Raw genomic sequence first — 17,718 nt, 5'->3', positions numbered from 1 at the left:
TGGCAGCACCCCCGCATTGGATTGGTGAGGCGGGTGTGCGCGCCCGCCTGTGTGGGCAGGAGGGGCGATGCAGGATACACATCTGCCTGCCAGGCAGACTTCGTCTGCATTGGGCCCAGGTGAGAGCGGTCACTGGGCATTAGCTCGCTCCCAGCGCTAAGGACATTACATACTCAGTGCAATGGGAAGGCAACTTGCAGGAACGGGAGCGGTGCCCACGCGCTCTGCATCAGGCCCAGAGCTCTGAGATCAGGAATCCAAAGCGTCCGGGGCCTCTAGAGTCCCTAGCCTGGAATCGAAGATAGACTCTGTGCTGCAGGCGGTGATGCAGATCGGGGAGGCATTGACACAAACTCGTACATCCCTTGAAGGCCGCATCGATAAGGTAATGTCGAACTTCACTCTCCTGCATGCTGACCACAGGAAGCTGACTGGAAAAGGAGCTGTAGGTGGTGGCCCCGGCGGCGGAGGGGGTATCCGTGGAAGTTTGTGCCCTCACAACCAGACTCTGCTTTCTGAAGTGCAGAATGGATGATGCAGAACGCCAGTCGCGGTGGAACAACGTGCGCGTGGTGGGTCTTCCAGAGGGCACAGAAGGTGGAGACGCAGTGGCACATGCTGAAGTCTGGCTGAAATCCCTGATGCCTAAGGGAGTGCTTTCTCCTTTCTTTGAGGTGGAAAGAGCGCACAGGGTGCCGTCGGGCCGCCCTCGACCGGGCGCTGGGTCGAGACCTTTTCTGATCCACCTCATGAATTTTAAAGACAGGGACTCAGTGCTTCACCATCAAAGTGGGCAGCTCAAAGGTCTTCTTTTTCCCAGACTACACCCTTGGTGTGCAACGGCAGCGGAGTACATGTTTGACAGTCAAGAGACGAATGTGTGACTTGCTCTTGCAATATTCCCTCATATTCCCGGCTCGGCTATGGGTGGTTGCAGATGGATACACGCACACAGCTGAGGACGCATGGGACTGGCTGGAATCGAAAGGACAACACACTTCACCGAGCCAGAGGCAGGGCAGTGCAAACCTGAGGACGGGTGCGCGAAGAGGCCGTCGAGCCAAGGCGCAGATCACATCTAGCGGGATCCCAGGTGCAGTCGGCAGCCGCTCTGGATCGCAAACAGGTACTTCGGGTGAGGAGAAATGCACTGCAGGCAGTGGTGGATCTAGGAGACAAGCAGAGCAGCAGAGATGCCGATGCCTCTTCCGAACAGTCGAGTGAAGACAGCGCACAGGCCATATGGCCAACTCCCGAAGACTCGCAGACACTTCCAGATGTAATGCCTCAGATTGCTGATGATCTAATTTAACTGCGCAATGCAACTCGTGGTCATGCAAGTATTGTATTGAGCGCCCACATAGCGAAAGGTCACTTGCATCACCTGCACGGCTCCTACCGGGGCTGCCCTAATATTATGCTGCATGGAATAACACGGTTGGGCTATACACTGCTGAATAGCGCACACACACACGTTCAAGAAGGATCTACTTCCATACACACTGTTCTTTGTCAGCTTAGTCCACCCCACCCTCCAGTTGGACTAGCATGTGTCGCCGTGATTTGCCTTAGGGCCGTTTTGACAGTTTGGGCAGACACATGTTGTGCTTCTGCCCTATCCCAGTTGAACCGGTTAAGGGTTCCCCCATGTCCCCTGTTTGGGTCATTGAACTCCTGCCCACCTGGACACTGCAGCAATACCTTGTATTTACTAGCAATGCCCCATGTCATGGCTGCGCCCGTGGTGCCGCTGGCAGCCTGTGAAGCACATTACTCACTCAACATGTCCTATGCCACCCTCAAACGTAATCACTTGGAATGTATGGGGGCTCCACACACCAGCCCGCAGATATGGGGCATACACCTATCTTAAACGGCACAGCGCTCATGTGGCGCTTTTGCAAGAGACACACATCTCCCAGCCAGAACTCAGTAGATTGCAACAGAGGTGGAGGGGTCAACTGCTCACCACAGGCTACTCGGCTTACACCAGAGGAGCTCTTATTTGGGTATGTCCTGGCACCCAGTTTGAATCAGAAGAGGAAGTTATCGATCCCTTTGGTAGATACGTATTTGCCAGAGGTCGTCTAAATGGGATACACTTGGTCTATACACGCTCCTAATACAGATCAGGGGGCGTTTTGGCAGACACTGACGGATCTACTTTCACGCTGGTGTCATATTCCTTGGTTAATGGGCGGAGACTTTAATACAGTTTTAGACACAGCACTGGACAGGTCATTCCCACCCTTACCGCAGACGGCTGTGACAGCCAACGCTAGGAATCTAGGGGAGTGGCTACGAAGGTGGGATCTATCAGATGTATGGAGGGCACTTCACACACGGGCGTGGCGGTACTCGCACTACTCAAATCCACATAGGCGCATTGATCATTTTGTTGCAAGCGCGCTGTTATTGGCGAGATGCCTCAGTGCGACTTACCATGACAAAACACTTTCCGGCCATAGCCTGCATGCACTGACACTGTGGTGTATAGATGGGGGACCAACTGCTCGTCTGTGGAGGCTCCAGCCTCTGGCACTAGAGGACCCGCCGTTTAGAACAGCGGTGCCCACAGCGATAGACACGTACTTTGACCATAATGTGGGGTCAGTCCCAGACGAGGGCATTCTGTGGGATGCGTGCAAGGTGGTGGTCAGGGGGTGTTGCATGGGGCCGAGTTGGAGTATCAGGAAGCAGCTAGACGAAGAGGTGAAGCGAATTGAAGACTCGCTGACCCAGCTTGAGGCTGCCTTGGCCCAGGGTGCTGATGTGCATGTGATGTATGCGCAGACACATATGCTGCGGCTACGCTCAGTGAGAGGAGCACTGCTCACAACACAGCATGCAATTCATGGTGCGTTCACTGCGCATTACACAAGAGCGTATCAAACGGTGAGTCGCGCAACGCTCGAAGACATAGAATCCTTTCTTGCCCCTCTACCACTCCATCCGGTCACAGCAGACCAACGTCACAAGTTGAGCGAGCCACTCACGCTACTGGAGATTCACAGTGCTATTGGTTCCCTAGCTACAGGCAAAGCGCCAGGCCCAGACGGATACCCGGCGGAATGCTATAAGGCTTATTGGCAGCTCCAGGCGCCGCGCTTGCTCGCAGTCTATAACAATGCACAGGAAATGGGTGTGCTCCCGAGTACGCTCCGTGAGTCCCTGTTGGTGTCCCTGCCCATGCCTCACAGAGACGCGGAGCTGATTGGATCTTACCGCCCTTTGGTATTACTCAACACCGACTATGGCAAAAATACTAGCGAATAGGTTGGCCCCCCTAGTGCTGCCGTTAGTTCACGCGGACCAAAATGGCTTTGTGCCCACTCGCAGCACATTGTTGAACTTGCAACACTTCTTCCGGGTGGCGCCCTATGCGGGGGCTAGTTGGGCGCATGCCGGATGCCTTGTGCTTGACCTGGAGAAGGCGTTTGACACCTTAGAATGGAAGTTCCTGTTTGCTGAGCTGCGCAGGTATGACCTGGGGGAGGACTTCCTGGGCCTCGTTCAGCTGCTGTACACACAGCCCGCGGCAAGTGTGAAGACAGGCCCATACATATCAACATCGGTCCCCATAGAACGCGGTACAAGGCAGGGCTGTCCGCTTTCCCCACTGTTATTTGCGCTTGCCATTGAGCCACTGGCTGAGGTGCTACGTCTCACGCAAAATGACTGGGGTATCCCACTGGGGAATGGCACGCATGCAGTCTCCCAATATGCGGATGACCTGTTAATATATCTCAGGGACGTAATGCAGCCGTGCGGCGCGATTGAAGCTACTCTTATTGAGTTTGCCTCAGTCTCAGGGTTAAGAGTAAACTGAGAGAAGTCATGACTGTACCCATTTGTGGAGTCTACTGCTGATCCACACTTAGAGGTCGGTGACAGGGCTGTGCACTGGCAGACTGGCGCATTCCGATATTTGTGGGTTCTTATATACAGAGACTCACAGGACCTCTTAGAGGGGAATTTAGTTCGCGCTGTCACGGCGGTGAGGGCTCAGATGACCTTCTGGGCCACCCTGCCATGGGCGGTTATGGGTAGGATCGCATTGTTAAAAATGGTTGTCCTACCGCATCTCCTTTATTAATACACTAACTTGCCGCTGCACCTTAGGCCGCTCTTTTTTAAAACATTGGAAGCGGACATGAGACGATTTAAATGGCATGGGTCACGGAGCAGAGTATCCTTAGCTAAGATGTATCCGCTGACTGCACAGGGCGGACTTTCTCTACCAAACATGGAGCAATATCACCTAGCCACACAGCTCCAATGGGCGCGCCAACTTGAAGACACCGCAGAGCAGGTGCCCGGGATCACCCATCCCCAAATCGTCGCATTGTTTCAACCGGGTCGAACGGGAGGCGCACCTACGCAGCTGCTGGTTAAAGTGGCATATCATTGTTATCGGCGCAGCCTAAGCATAACGTGCCATGTAGTGCCATATGCACCATCGCTCCCTCTATTAGGCACACCCAGGAGGCTAAGGGCTGTAACGAGTGCGGAGTTGGTACACTGGGAGGAGGCTGGTATACACACATTAGGCGATCTGTACGATGATGGTCAGCTTGCCCCGTTTGCAGACCTCACTGAGAGCTCGGACTTACCGCAGGGTCAGTACCTATTGCACGCTGCAGTGACCCATGCACTCACCGCGTTATGGGGCGATGTGACACAGGAGCATCCTATCCACCTAACTATTAAATACCTGCATGAGCTGGGCACCGGCCGTCACCTGACTAAGTGGTTTGCGGAGTCCCTCAGGATCCACACGTCACCGCGTCTGCTGCCCCTTCAAGCCTGCTGGGATGCAGATCTCGGAAGACCCACCACTGACAGGGAGTGGGAGAGGATACTCGAGAGTCCCACACGAATTCCACGCAATGTCAGATTTGGTCTCATTCAGTATTATGTTGTTCATAGAGCCTATCTGACGCCAGACCATATAAATAGATATTTTGACCGCACTGACACCGTGTGTACACGGTGTGAGGAGGCTGATGCAAATTTACTACACATGCTCTGGTCATGCTCTACTATTCAACCGTATTGGGGAACCGTTACCGACTGTCTAGCCCAGTGCACGGAACGCACTCTGGACTGGTCGTGGGAGGTGTGTATTCTGGGATTATTCCCAAGATCCAAAGGACACAAAGTGAGTTCTAGGTTCATAGACTTGGGCCTTATAGTAGCCTAGCATCTACACACGCATCGCTGGAAGTCTCCTGTCCCCCCAGGTAGCAATAGCTTGGTATCACTCCTTACTATGTTGGGCACAAGCGGAAAGTGTGGCGCTCCGCCGTGAAGATGCCACGGGGTTGCGTAAACAGCTGAAAGCAGAGGCATGGGACACAATACTATCTGATTTCCGCGCGGCCTGGAGTGACCGCTTGAAGACGCAGGAGGACAAACTTGCTGCGGATTCTGACTGAGCAATAGTTACTAACTTATAACCCGCAGGCGAACGGGGGGGCGCAAGACTGTTCATTTGGATACCTTATGCATGTGGAGTTTGGCCATGCTGTTTTCTCCTCTCCTCCCCCCCCTTGCATGCCTCTTCCCATTTCCTCACACCCCCATTCCTTCCCCTTCTTCCCCCCTTCTCCCTGGCACGTGGCCTGCTCTCTTTGCCCAGATACATATTCAGCCCCCGAAAACCAACACACACCGCCTGCGTGGTGGTCACAGTATACTGGTGTGCACAGGATGCTAGAGTGCACGCTGCAACTAGCAGTCATAGTTAGGCGGGCTGCTATGGGGCGTACGGTGGGTCATAGATGTGGGGCACACAACGGCGCAGGGATTCATTGTAAGTGTTCCAGGAGGTGGGGTACATTATTTAGAGTTGTATATTTGTTTTTATTTACTTACTCATGGTTTAAATCTGTATGCAAAGATAACATGCTAAGGACCCATAGTTGGAGCCTGTAAAAGTTGTTGTTGCTGGAAATGTGGAAATGCGGAACATCACAACTGTATTAGTTGTTCAGACATAGATTCAATCTGTATGGTGACACACCCTGGTGTAAATGTACTGTATACAGTGATTATTGCACCAATAATAATAAAAACAAAGTAAACAAAAAATTAATTTACAAGTCCATAGATACACCGAGAGTGAATACGACCCAATTTCCAATTTTATTGATTGCAGATGATGCAGGTTTACTTGCCCAAGCACCCCTTACAAAAAAGTATTATGAACTATGCCCTCTACATGAAGAACCTAGACCTATATGTTAACAAAACAAAGTCTTTTGTTATTTCTAATGGGAAACAAAGGAAAAAAAGTGCAAATTATAACATTGAAGAAAGGAAAATTGAAAATGTAGAGAACTCCTCATATCTAGGTTTAGTTTTTGACACTAACTTAGATTGGAATTTGATGGTGACCTCAAGAGCCACACAGATGAAGAAAAGTATAGCTGCAATTTTTAGATTTGCCTCTAACCTGGGTAACAATCCAATACATAAGATGGTTAGAATTTACTTGGCAAAAACAGTTCCTGTAGCAACGTATGGGGCAGCAATCTGGAGCACAACTAGAGTGGATAGCCTACAACTGAGAGAGGACAGTTTTGCCAAAAGATTACTGTCTGTCCCAAAGGCTTGCACAAATTACATAATCCCCATAGAGTTAGCATTGCCATATATTATGGATACAATCAAATTAGCCCCTTTGCTACTATCGCTGTCTATATGGAAACGGGAGGAGGTACAGCCAAACCAATCCACTTCAAAAGTGTTTTTCCCCAGAATCAGTTGGATTGCTGCCCTTGTGACAAAACATCAAAACAATCAAGAAAACATATTTTATTTTTTTGCCAATTTTATGTAAAGGAAAGAAAGAGATTTATTATTCCCTTTTAAAAGAAATTTAGCTTCCGCAGCCATATCATTGCACTGTCAATTATGCAGCGGTTAGAGACGCCTTATGTGTGTTTTGTAACGGCCTCCTTCTTATGTGCAGCCGTAAAAACTCATAACTTGGTTAAATACTGACCAAAGTAAACCTTTTATATAGACATGAATTTTATGTGATGTTTATTATCTTTTTAGGATTTTAAGTACGAATGCATGCTTATGATGTTCTTTTAGCTTGATTTATTGAAATGTTATTTGCACCATGTACTTTTATGCATTTTTTCTTAAATACGAAATAAAGTTATTTGATGAAGAATTTGCATGTAATAAAGCGTTTGCTTTGTGCACTGCATGTATAATAAAAAGACAATAACTTAAACATAACGGTTTCAAATGGATGCAATCTCTTATACTGTGAAATAGAACACTTCAAAATGAATTTACAATAGCATTGGCAGGAGACATGTACTGATAAAGCTGGAATGTGGTTTGTGCTCTCGTCTGGTAAAAATAATTCTGCTATCACCTCAGGCTCTAAACACAAGTGCTACACTTAAGTAAATATAAAGTAAAATAATAATTGGCAAAGCCAGTAGGTCTCGTCTATGAGAGCTATGACTTTGGCAATATTTTGTGGCCATGTCTGTACAGTACCACAGATGCTTTGCAGGGTGGCTAAAATTAATTTTCCAAAGTGCTATGATTCAGCCTTGGCAAATACTCTTTTTTTTTTTTTTAAGTGCATTAGCAGTGAATGTATCATAGTCCTAGTCAGCAACTCCCATGGTGTTCAGCATGAACAAAAGTCAATGGAAGAACCAATAGTCGCAAAGGCTAGACTTATTGACTTTGCGAATACGTGTTAGCTCTCAGCACCCTTATGATTCTCAGCAAATCAGTTAATTTCCCCTCGTGTGAAAAAAAACAATATATGCCATTTGGCAAAAAATTACATCACATAAAAAATGCTATTTGCACCCATGTCCATGTCTTAGTCAAAATACATTTGGAAGCAGATGATACCTGTTTTCACAATAAAACCGGATAACATCTGGTCACAAAATAAAAATCCAATTAAAGAGAGAAAAGGACTTTTCGGAAGTGCATATGACACAGTAAGAGATAGCTAAAATAGGCTAGAGGATCGACAAGGATGACTGGGAACAAGACAAAATAAACGTAGTGCTTCAATCACAGTGCGATTATCGAAAGAACAACAATCAAGCGGAAGCAATCAGTACTGGGCCCATGCTCGAGCTTAAAAGATAGGAAGTGAAGACAGCACATGATGGCCAATTAGAAGGCAGAAAATAAGAGCGACTATGAAGCCAACGAATGTTAAGCAATGGGTGGGATGCACGCCCCTTGTTGTATACAGTATCTCTCACAAGTGAAAGTGCATGCAGCGCATGAGGAGTCGCAAACGAGTCCTGAAAAACTAAAACACTGGCACTGAAAAGAACTACCTTGTGTGCATGTGTGTGAATTGTGAAAGAGCAAAATGCAGTCACTGATGAAAGTGAGGTTAACCAGTTGCTGAAGTAGGCTGACCTATTGCCCCATACTGTATGCTGTAGTGGGCAGAAGCAAAATGTAAATGACAAAACAGAATAATGGATATAGCGAGGTGGCTGAAAGCTCCTTTAAGTAAGTATACTATACACATCATTTTAGTAAAATCAAAAAGTCTTGGCTTACGTTAGATGTAACAGCACAAAGCAAGTATGGAGAGTGTGCTTTGCGCCATCCCCCTTCAGCCATTGGCTTTCCTGCTTTTCAAATTTCAAGCATTGCCTGGGCAGCCGGCCAGTCAATCCCACTGCATTTCACGGATGTATACATTGTGCCATTGAGTTTACGTTATATAACCAGCCCTAACGCTCCATTTTAATGCCAGAAAGTAACTTATCTTTTTGTCAAACTGCAACTTGATGAAACATGTAATGTAAGCTATCTATCTAGTAAATATTGTCCTTCAATAATTATTGTTCTTTTCTTAAAGAGCTCTATCACTCTGTGGGGTCTAGTATGTGCTTTAAAAAATGCAAATAAATAAATTATGGCATTCGCGATTGGTGAAAAAGTAGTTCTTTACTTAGGGCACACTTGTGAGATGAAGGGCCTCCAGCTAATCCCTCGAGGTTGCCACAGTCCTGTTCGGTCCCCACAGTGCTTAATTTGTAAAATAATTAATGCTGGTGCCCAAAGCTCTGGTCTAAAGCCTGCGCCAGAAAATTAAGCATACCATGGCTGCATCGTCTTGAATCCACTTCAGTCCTCTTTTATCCACTATAGGGGCGTAACACAGGCCCCGCAGCCCCCGCGGTGCGGGGGGGCCCAAAGCTCCAGGGGGCCCCCTCAGCACAACACTCTGGCTGCAGAGCTCCTGATTGAGCCCAGAGGGGGCCCCTCCATGTGCCTTGCAGGGAGCCCCCTCGAGTTTTGTTACGCCAGTGATCCACTACCAGACACTCCCTCCCCCTTTATCTCACTCGTGCAAGTACCTCATTTCTCCTTTTGAGACGTGTTTTCGTCTTTTTCTTCATCTTTCTTTCCCCTTGGTGTGTTTTCCTTCTCTTGCTCACAGGAAATGTCGGATGAGGAAAAACAAGTGCCATACCTCAAAATTAACGTTGCTAGCCCCCACCGGCAACCACTGGCTCAAATTAATCACTGATTTCCACGACTCACCATTGTTTGCCATCATAACGGCCTTTGTAGCCAGCAGCCTCTACCAAGCTACTGAAAGACTGCTTGTAACGTTCAGTACATCTCTTTCACTCTTCTGATGCAGCCACCGAGCTGCTGATAAGATTCAACACATAGTGCCATCTGCACTGCTATGACCTGCTGGTGCTTTATACTAAGGATCTGTCTCACAGGTGAAGTTTACATTTGCACAAAAGACTATGGGGCATATCAACAACAACCGGCGATAATTATCGCTCAGCGCTCTTAGCGTGAGGATAATTATCGCCGGCTAGCGTGAATTTTTATTGCTGAGATAGCGTGCTATTAGCAACGCTTATCTCAATAGCGATAAAAATCCTCACGCTAAGTGGCTAACGTGAGATTATCGCTGGAAACCCAGCGATAATCTCACGTTACCTTGTTGATAGGGACAGACAAACTTAGCCATGATATCCTCCTTCCATAGGATATCATGGCTAAGTCAGAAAAATACCAGACGTAAAAAAGCAGCGTTAACCGCGGTTAGCGCTGCTTTTTTTGTCTCTAACAGGGTTAGCGATATTCTTGATAATAGGAGAAATGTTGCTTAGCGACATTTCTCCTATTATTTTACTCTGGAACGCCCCCTTTGCATCTCATTAGAGATGCAATGGGAAGCGTAGAGTAAAAGGGTGCTAACATGCAAATTTGCATGTTAGCACCCTGTTGTTGATAGGGCGCTAGTTTTATCTCTGCTTTTTTGGCTTTTAAAGCCAAAAAAGCAGAGATAAAGCCCTTGTTGATATGCCCCTATTTGTGCACAACCGGAACTGTTTTTCAGAACTTTGTCATTTTAGCTACATTTAATTCAAGAGAAGATGGAAGGCCTGTCCTGTGTTTTTTTAATAATGCTTCTAGTTCAGGGTTTTTTGATTCATGCTATCTGTATTGTTCAAAGACATTTTTTCATAGGGTGAAAGAGGCATTGGCAAAGTCAACAGTTTCGTACACGCAAAATGGAAAGCCAGTGTTGTGAGTCTGTCACTCAATATTTACAGGGTGATGAACTTTCATGTATTTGCAGTGGTGGGCTAGAATGTTAAGATTACTATTTTTAGAGACATTTTAATACGATAAGATAAGATAATATTAATAATGTTTATTAAGTGTTTAGTCAATAGAAACCATTACACAAACTTTCGTTCACTGCATGTCATAAACGTAAACAGTTTCTTTACTGCCACTCTAAAATGTTGTTCTTGACCGTTTTGTCAAATTGATTTCATTTAAAAAGAATGTATTTAAAATCTCTAAAATGTCATACAGACACTTGCATCAAAATAGACATTAAATCCTATTTTACATTTCTATTGTTACAGCGGCTTTCTTTTAAACCACCAATCTTTTCCTCATTAATAGTCCCCCGCATAAGAAATGCTAATACAATATATAAAATAACAACATAATATAGCATAACGTAGCACAGCATAGCATAACATAACATGACATCACATCACATAACATAACTCACCAGCAGGCGGCCCGGAGAGAGCTGTGCAGCAAGGGATAAGCCAAGGTGGATGTCTACTGCCTCTGGCGGCACTGTGGGAAAGCAAAAATAAAGTGAGACTAAATCGCTCTCGGGTGGCAATGAACACCCACATATTGAGGTGGAGTAAGACACAGTGACCGCACATTCCCACAACAACACCTTGAAATTCAATAACCATGCTGCTGTCACTGACGCCAGGCTGGCCCTGCAGTACAGGACTGCACTCTGGCATCATCGGGGGCGGGGTCAGGAACAGACTATTCAAAGGGGGGTTTGCTTCTTATGGCCGTGGTTTCAACAACAGCTTTACAATGTTTGCCTATTTACAGTTAAAAGTTATTTATTTATTTTTTATTTGAGTTTTATATAGCACTGGCTAGACCTGGAGGTATCAGAGCGCTTTACATAAGGATATACAATATTACATCAGTTACAAGTTACATCAGTTCCAAGAAAACATTTCAAGAGTGCCGGAAGACGAAGTAAATGGAGCTTAGAAGGGTAAGGGGGTGGGGTAAAGGTATAGGAGGGAGAAAGGATGGAGATAGGATGGATGGAGAGATGAAGGAGAGTCTTCCCAAAGTCTGGCTGGGTAGGCGATGGCCGAGGGGGAAGTCCACAGCCCATCTCCTCTATAGCTATCAGGTAGCTCCACCGGGCATCAGTCAAGCGGCTAGGTCTCAATGAGAAAACAGTTAGAGAGCAAAGAGGAGGAATAAATGGAGTGTAAAAGAGAAAGTGGGTGGAGTAAAGGGGTAGGAGGGAGAGTACGACGGAGAGATGAAGTAAGGTCTGCTTAATGTTCGGCTGGGTAGGTGACGGCTGAAGGGGTAGTCCACAGCCCATCTCCTCTATAGCTATCAAGTAGCTCCACTGGGCATCGGCCAAAAAGCTAGGTCTCCACGGTCAGAGGTAGGAAAAGTTAGAAGCCATTAATGTCTGTTTATCCATTAGCACTATCAGAAGTACCATTACATCAGCAGATCATCAATGTGGTGCATGGTGGCTCCCAACCCTTCAAGATGGGCCAGTTTAGCCCAAGGACAATGAATATCTGTGGGATATGTGAGACTCTGGACCCCACCTCACAATCTACTGGGGGCTCCATCCTTTTGTGTTAAGCAACTGTTTAATGGTCAGTGGTTTACTTATTAGCATTGCCTCAGTAAAAACCCTATAATTAATTGGGCTTCAAAGAGTATAAGCAAGAGCATAAGAATTGGCATGGTTGGTGTGGAGAGAAGAATGCTTTTTCATTCAAAGACACCAGCAGAAGCAGCATCATTCAGGAGGCATGCCTTCACCTCTTCTGAAGTCTAGGGGCCATGTGAATACTCAAGTATCCGTGTTAATGGGATGACAGTTACACATGGGAGGCCACAGTTGGTTAATCTGGAAATCAATAGAAACAGTGAAAGACAATGTTACTGAAATCTAAACTATCCTCACTCCAAACAACATCATAATAAGGAGGCAAAAATAAAATTCTAAAACCCTGCTTTACATCAGGATTACTAAACAGACAAGGACAGTGGGCTGGGCGTCTGCCTCTGCTGGGCAATGCAGACAGGCTTAACTTAGGGCAATATGTAAAGTATTTATGCAGTACCTAAGAAAGTAATAAAGTCAAAACACCAAGTGATTAAAAGCCCAAAGCAAATGAGAAAAGAATAAACTTTAATAAACAACATGCCATCAAGATGACAAAAAAACAATGAGAGAAACTAGATATATGATTTTTCAAAGCTTTAAGTGAAAATATGCCCAAAATGCACCAAGTGCCAATGATAATCCACGGATGCGGAATTCCGGGACCTAGACGTGATTTAACACCAAGTGTAATGGAATATGATTAAATACAGCAAATGGATCAGTCTTGGTGAAAGTCTGCATGCCAAAAAGTTCAAAGACATTTTTACGTCCCACTACAGAAAGGAACTTGGTCACTTTTTAAAGGAAAATGCTCTAATTTCTTCTAAGTCCCGATGCAGGATGAAACTTGATCATTTGTCCAGAGCACATCTCTTCAAGCTGGACAAAGCTGAAATTCAATCTGACATTGTGGATTAACCAGTCTGATACTTTTTCTTGCAGGTCCCACTGAAGCTCTCAATACTACAGGAAATGTTTTCAAAAGTGTCCAAACTTTTTTCCGCTGCCCAAACAATCATAGGAGTATACTTCTATGGCCCACAGGACCTCATGAAAGGCACTTTGAAACTCTCAGGGTGTCACACAGAGGCCAAAAGCAATGTCCAGTCCAGGTCCAGTTGCCACTGGTCAGTGTTCAGCTGGGCACTTCAGGGAAAAAGCCTTGTGCAGCGTGTTGTATCCAAGTAGCCACACAAGAGGTAAGCCGACCGACTCTTGGAGTCCACTTCTATGTCCTGGGACAAAAAGGAGCAGGTGCAGTCTGTGAGAGCTCTTCTCAGGTCATAGAGAGCAGGCCCCGTCCTATTTTGATTTATTGCAGGTCCAAAAAGTGTTCTGAAGATGGTGCCTTAGGGTACTGCATTTATGCCTGCCACCAGCTAGTGGGTAGGGTGACTCCTGGCTCTTCCAAAACCAATTAGGTAAAAGTTCCCAGGAGCAACCCTACCCACTTCTGCAGCAGTTCCTGTTTGCTCTATTGCAGAAAAACCCAAAGTGCACCCTATTCCCAAAATCTAGCGTGGAAAACTCCCTTGTGAAGACCCTGTGTGCCGACTCAGAGGAGTGTCCAGTGTAATGAGCAGTCCCCACCTCTGTGGGCACACAAAACTCGTTTTTAGGGTAGCTTTCCTCCCACAGGGTTTTGAGCTAGCCTGAATAGGGAGACAAAGGCTGGGCCCTTTCCCGGATATCACCTGACATTTTCTTATGACAGGACATGTTCCTTTGAAGTTAAGTTCATGGGTCCACCTGAATTGGCCTTCCTGCCAGGGAAGAAAAACACAATCTCACACTCAGGTGCAGTCTTCACACCTCATTATGGTATAACACTTGATTGACAACTGATGGAGAGCAAATGTGACTTAGCCCACAGGAGCTTTTGGTGGGGAAAAGGTACCATCCTACATGTTTATTAAAAATATGACCACCATTGATTAGGGCTTTTAATACATATTAAAAAGATCATTTGAATGGCTTTTGAAGCAGGTTCCTGTCAAACATTACAGAATAAAGTTTATAATTGGTACTTAGACATTTTCTAGCTACAGCCCTGCCATTTTTGGCTACAGCCATGTCAGTGAAAATGGCTTTTGGGGCTTAGTCACTGATGGGGCATTCCAACTTTAATTGTGCACATGTTCCACTTTTAAATATCAGGCATCCTACCTTATGGACAACAAGGTCGGCTTAGGGGTGAGTTATTAATATATAAAAACAGGATTTCTTGCCTGTCAAAAGGGGGTATTTTGACTGGGTTGAAAGCAGATTTTCAGGTCTCTGAAGTCAGGCTACACATGGTAGGCCTGAAGTCATGTTTTGTAGGCCCACTCTGACAATAGGTACTGCAGAATGGTGCCCTCCTGATGTTGAGCGAGCCACTGGGGTTTTCCCCACCCTTAGCCTACCATGCATGCTGCAGACTCCTGATCCACAAGAAGGGTACAAAGGTCCCTTCACACATTCATCCTTGGCCACCTTAGTAACCCCTATGATTACATTCCCTCAGGTTCACTAGCATGATGTCAAGGAAATACCTGAGACTCCATGGTTAATACCACATGGGCTCATGACAGATGCAAGGCAATCAATCAATCAATCATGGAATTTATATCGCGCACTACTCACCCGGAAGGGTCTCAAGGCGCTTGGGGAAGGGGGTCTGCTACTGCTCGAACAGCCAGGTCTTGAGCTGTTTCCTGAAGGCCAGGTGGTCCTGGGTCAGCCGCAGGTGGACGGGTAGGGAGTTCCAAGTCTTAGCCGCCAGGTAGGAGAAGGATCTTCCTCCGGCGGTGGCTCTCTGGATGCGAGGGACGACGGCGAGGGCGAGGTTCGCGGAACGTAGCTGGCGGGTGGGCGTGTAGAAGGTGAGGCGGTCGTTGAGGTACCCTGGGCCCAGGTCGTGGAGGGATTTGTGTGCATGGATGAGGAGTCTGAACGTGATCCTCTTGTTGACAGGAAGCCAGTGCAGGTCTCTCAGGTGGCACGAGATGTGGCTGCGTCGGGGGACGTCCAGGATGAGTCAGGCGGAGGCGTTCTGGATACGCTGAAGTCTTTTCTGAAGCTTGGCTGTTGTACCGGCGTAGAGGGTGTTTCCGTAGTCTAGTCTGCTGGTGACGAGAGCCTGGGTGACCGTCTTCCTGGTCTCGGTCGGGATCCATCGGAAGATCTTCCGGAGCATGCGGAGGTTGTGGAAGCAAGCTGAGGAGACGGCGTTGACTTGTCTGGCCATCGATAGGGAGGAGTCCAGGATGATGCCCAAGTTGCGTGCGTGGTCCGTTGGTTTGGGTGCGGTGCCTAGTGCCGGAGGCTACCAGGAGTCATCCCATGCGGAGGGCGATGGTCCCAGGATGAGGACTTCTGTCTTGTCCGTGTTCAATTTCAGGCGGCTGATGTTCATCCATTCAGCGACGTCTGTCATCCCTTCGTGTAGGGTGGCTTTGGCGGTGTCGGGGTCTCTGGAGAGGGAGAGAATCAGCTGGGTGTCATCGGCGTAGGAAATGATGTTGAGGTTGTGTTGGCGTGCGATGGCAGCGAGGGGTTTCATGTAGATGTTGAAGAGAGTGGGGCTGAGCGACGATCCTTGCGGGACGCCGCAGATGACTTCGGTGGCCTCGGAGCGGAACGGAGGGAGGTGTACTCTCTGTGTTCTGCCGGAGAGGTATGAGATGATCCATTCCAGAGCCTTCCCTTGGATGCCGGTGTCGTTGAGGCGTTGGACTAGTGTGCGGTGGCAGACAGTGTCAAATGCTGCGGAGAGGTCTAGGAGGATGAGTGCCGCTGTTTCACCGTTGTCGAGCAGGGCTCGGATGTCGTCGGTGGCTGCGATGAGGGCGGTCTCGGTGCTGTGGTTGGCTCTGAATCCGAACTGCGATGGGTCGAGGGATCCGTTCGTCTCGAGGAAGGCTGCCAGTTGCTTGTTGACGACCTTCTCGATGACTTTGGCAGGGAAAGGAAGGAGCGAGATGGGGCGGAAGTTCTTGAGGTCGGTCGGGTCCGCTGTTGGTTTCTTCAGCAGAGCGCTGAGCTCGGCGTGCTTCCAGCTCACCGGGAAGGTGGCTGTGTTGAAGGAGGCGTTGATGATGTCTCGGAGGTGGGGTGCGATGGTAGAGGCGGCCTTGTTGAAGACATGATGGGGGCACGGGTCGGTCGGAGATCCGGAGTGGATGGTGTTCATCATGCGTGACGTGTCTTCGGGGGTCACCTCGGTCCATGTCTGGAGGGTGGCGGCAGGGTGCGTAGGTTCGACCGATGGGTGCGGGGGTGGAATGCCGAAGCTGTTGTGGATGTCGGCGATCTTGCGGTGGAAGTACGAGGCGAGGGAGTCGCAGAGGTCCTGTGAGGGAGTGATGTCGTTGTTGCCGGTGCTGGGGTTGGAGAACTCCTTGACGATGTTGAAGAGCTCCTTGCTGTCATGGGCGTTCTTGTCTAGTCGTTCCTTCAGAGATTTCTTCTTGGTGGTGCGGATGAGCTGGTGATGTCTGCGAGTGGCGAGTTTGAGTGCGGTCATGTTGACTTCCACCACTGATTTAATTTTCCCATGCCATAGCCAACTTGCCCTTTATTAATACATAATCCTTCTTGAGGTCGTGACGGCTGGTGGCAAGGTTTAGGCCTGAGGTAGTTTCTCAGCTAGCAGTTATATTGTATGTGCAATATAGGAGTGATAATGAATTTCAGTGATTACCTCGGTTTTGAGAAGTATCAGGCACAACAACAGTACTGCTGTTGTTCCGAGCTGGCCGGTAATGTTGACTTTGGTGCAAAAAAATGTTGCAGGTACAAATCAGAATTACACATTAAACGCAAATCACACATTCAGCAAGCAGTTCTTTCAGCACAAATGTTGCAATTGATTATGTCCCTTTCAGTTAAGGTGAATGTGAGTGATACAGTGATTTCCAACTGGCTCCTCAAAGCGGCCAAATCTGTAGTACCAATGAGAACCACTAGGAGGGTACGCAAAGCTCACCCTACCCAATGATTTTACCTGGACAGATTGCTTGTAAAAAGCTAGAGAGAGCGCGGCATTGCCACTTTTGGGAGGATGACAAAGTATGTAATAAACCGGCCCTTAATATGTACCATAGAAATATAAAAAAGCCTGTTGCTCTTTCTATATCCAATTCATTTGAGAGGCCAACAGTGACAATATTTTTTAAATTGTGTCCAGTTTTGTTGACCCTAAAACAAAAGCCTCACTCCCAGTGTCCAATCAAACTCTATGCACAGGACTAAGTGACTTTTTCGAAGATAAGATTTTCAAAATCCAGGCTAATATGGGGAGTCCTAATTTACAGGTTAATGCCCCAGGACCCAGTGACATTACATGGCCATCAGCCGAAACTAAGTTGACACTCTTAGTAACACCTACAATAGAGGACCTGAAGAAGCAATTTGCTACCTACAAATCCGAATCACATGAGGATCCATTCCCATCTCATATTTTGGGGGCTGTTGCTTATAATATTGCGCCG

At 47.4% G+C, this 17,718-nt stretch overlaps 1 protein-coding gene across 2 annotated transcripts in view; it reads right to left on the bottom strand.

The window, feature by feature from the left end:
- Window positions 1-17,718, bottom strand: part of LOC146811598 (integrin alpha-M-like) — a 500,127-nt gene that overhangs the window by 371,664 nt on the left and 110,745 nt on the right. For both annotated transcript variants that reach the window (XM_085618578.1, XM_085618579.1), the window contains one exon: window positions 11,072-11,142. In XM_085618578.1, coding sequence (XP_085474704.1) covers window positions 11,072-11,142 — 71 coding nt within the window. The remainder of the gene's footprint in view (window positions 1-11,071; window positions 11,143-17,718) is intronic.

This window comes from Triturus cristatus, chromosome 7 (genome assembly GCF_964204655.1).
Source record: "Triturus cristatus chromosome 7, aTriCri1.1, whole genome shotgun sequence".
Lineage (NCBI taxonomy): Eukaryota > Metazoa > Chordata > Amphibia > Caudata > Salamandridae > Triturus > Triturus cristatus.
The sequence above is the reverse complement of the archived record's forward strand: the minus strand, read 5'-3'. Positions and strand labels throughout refer to the sequence as shown.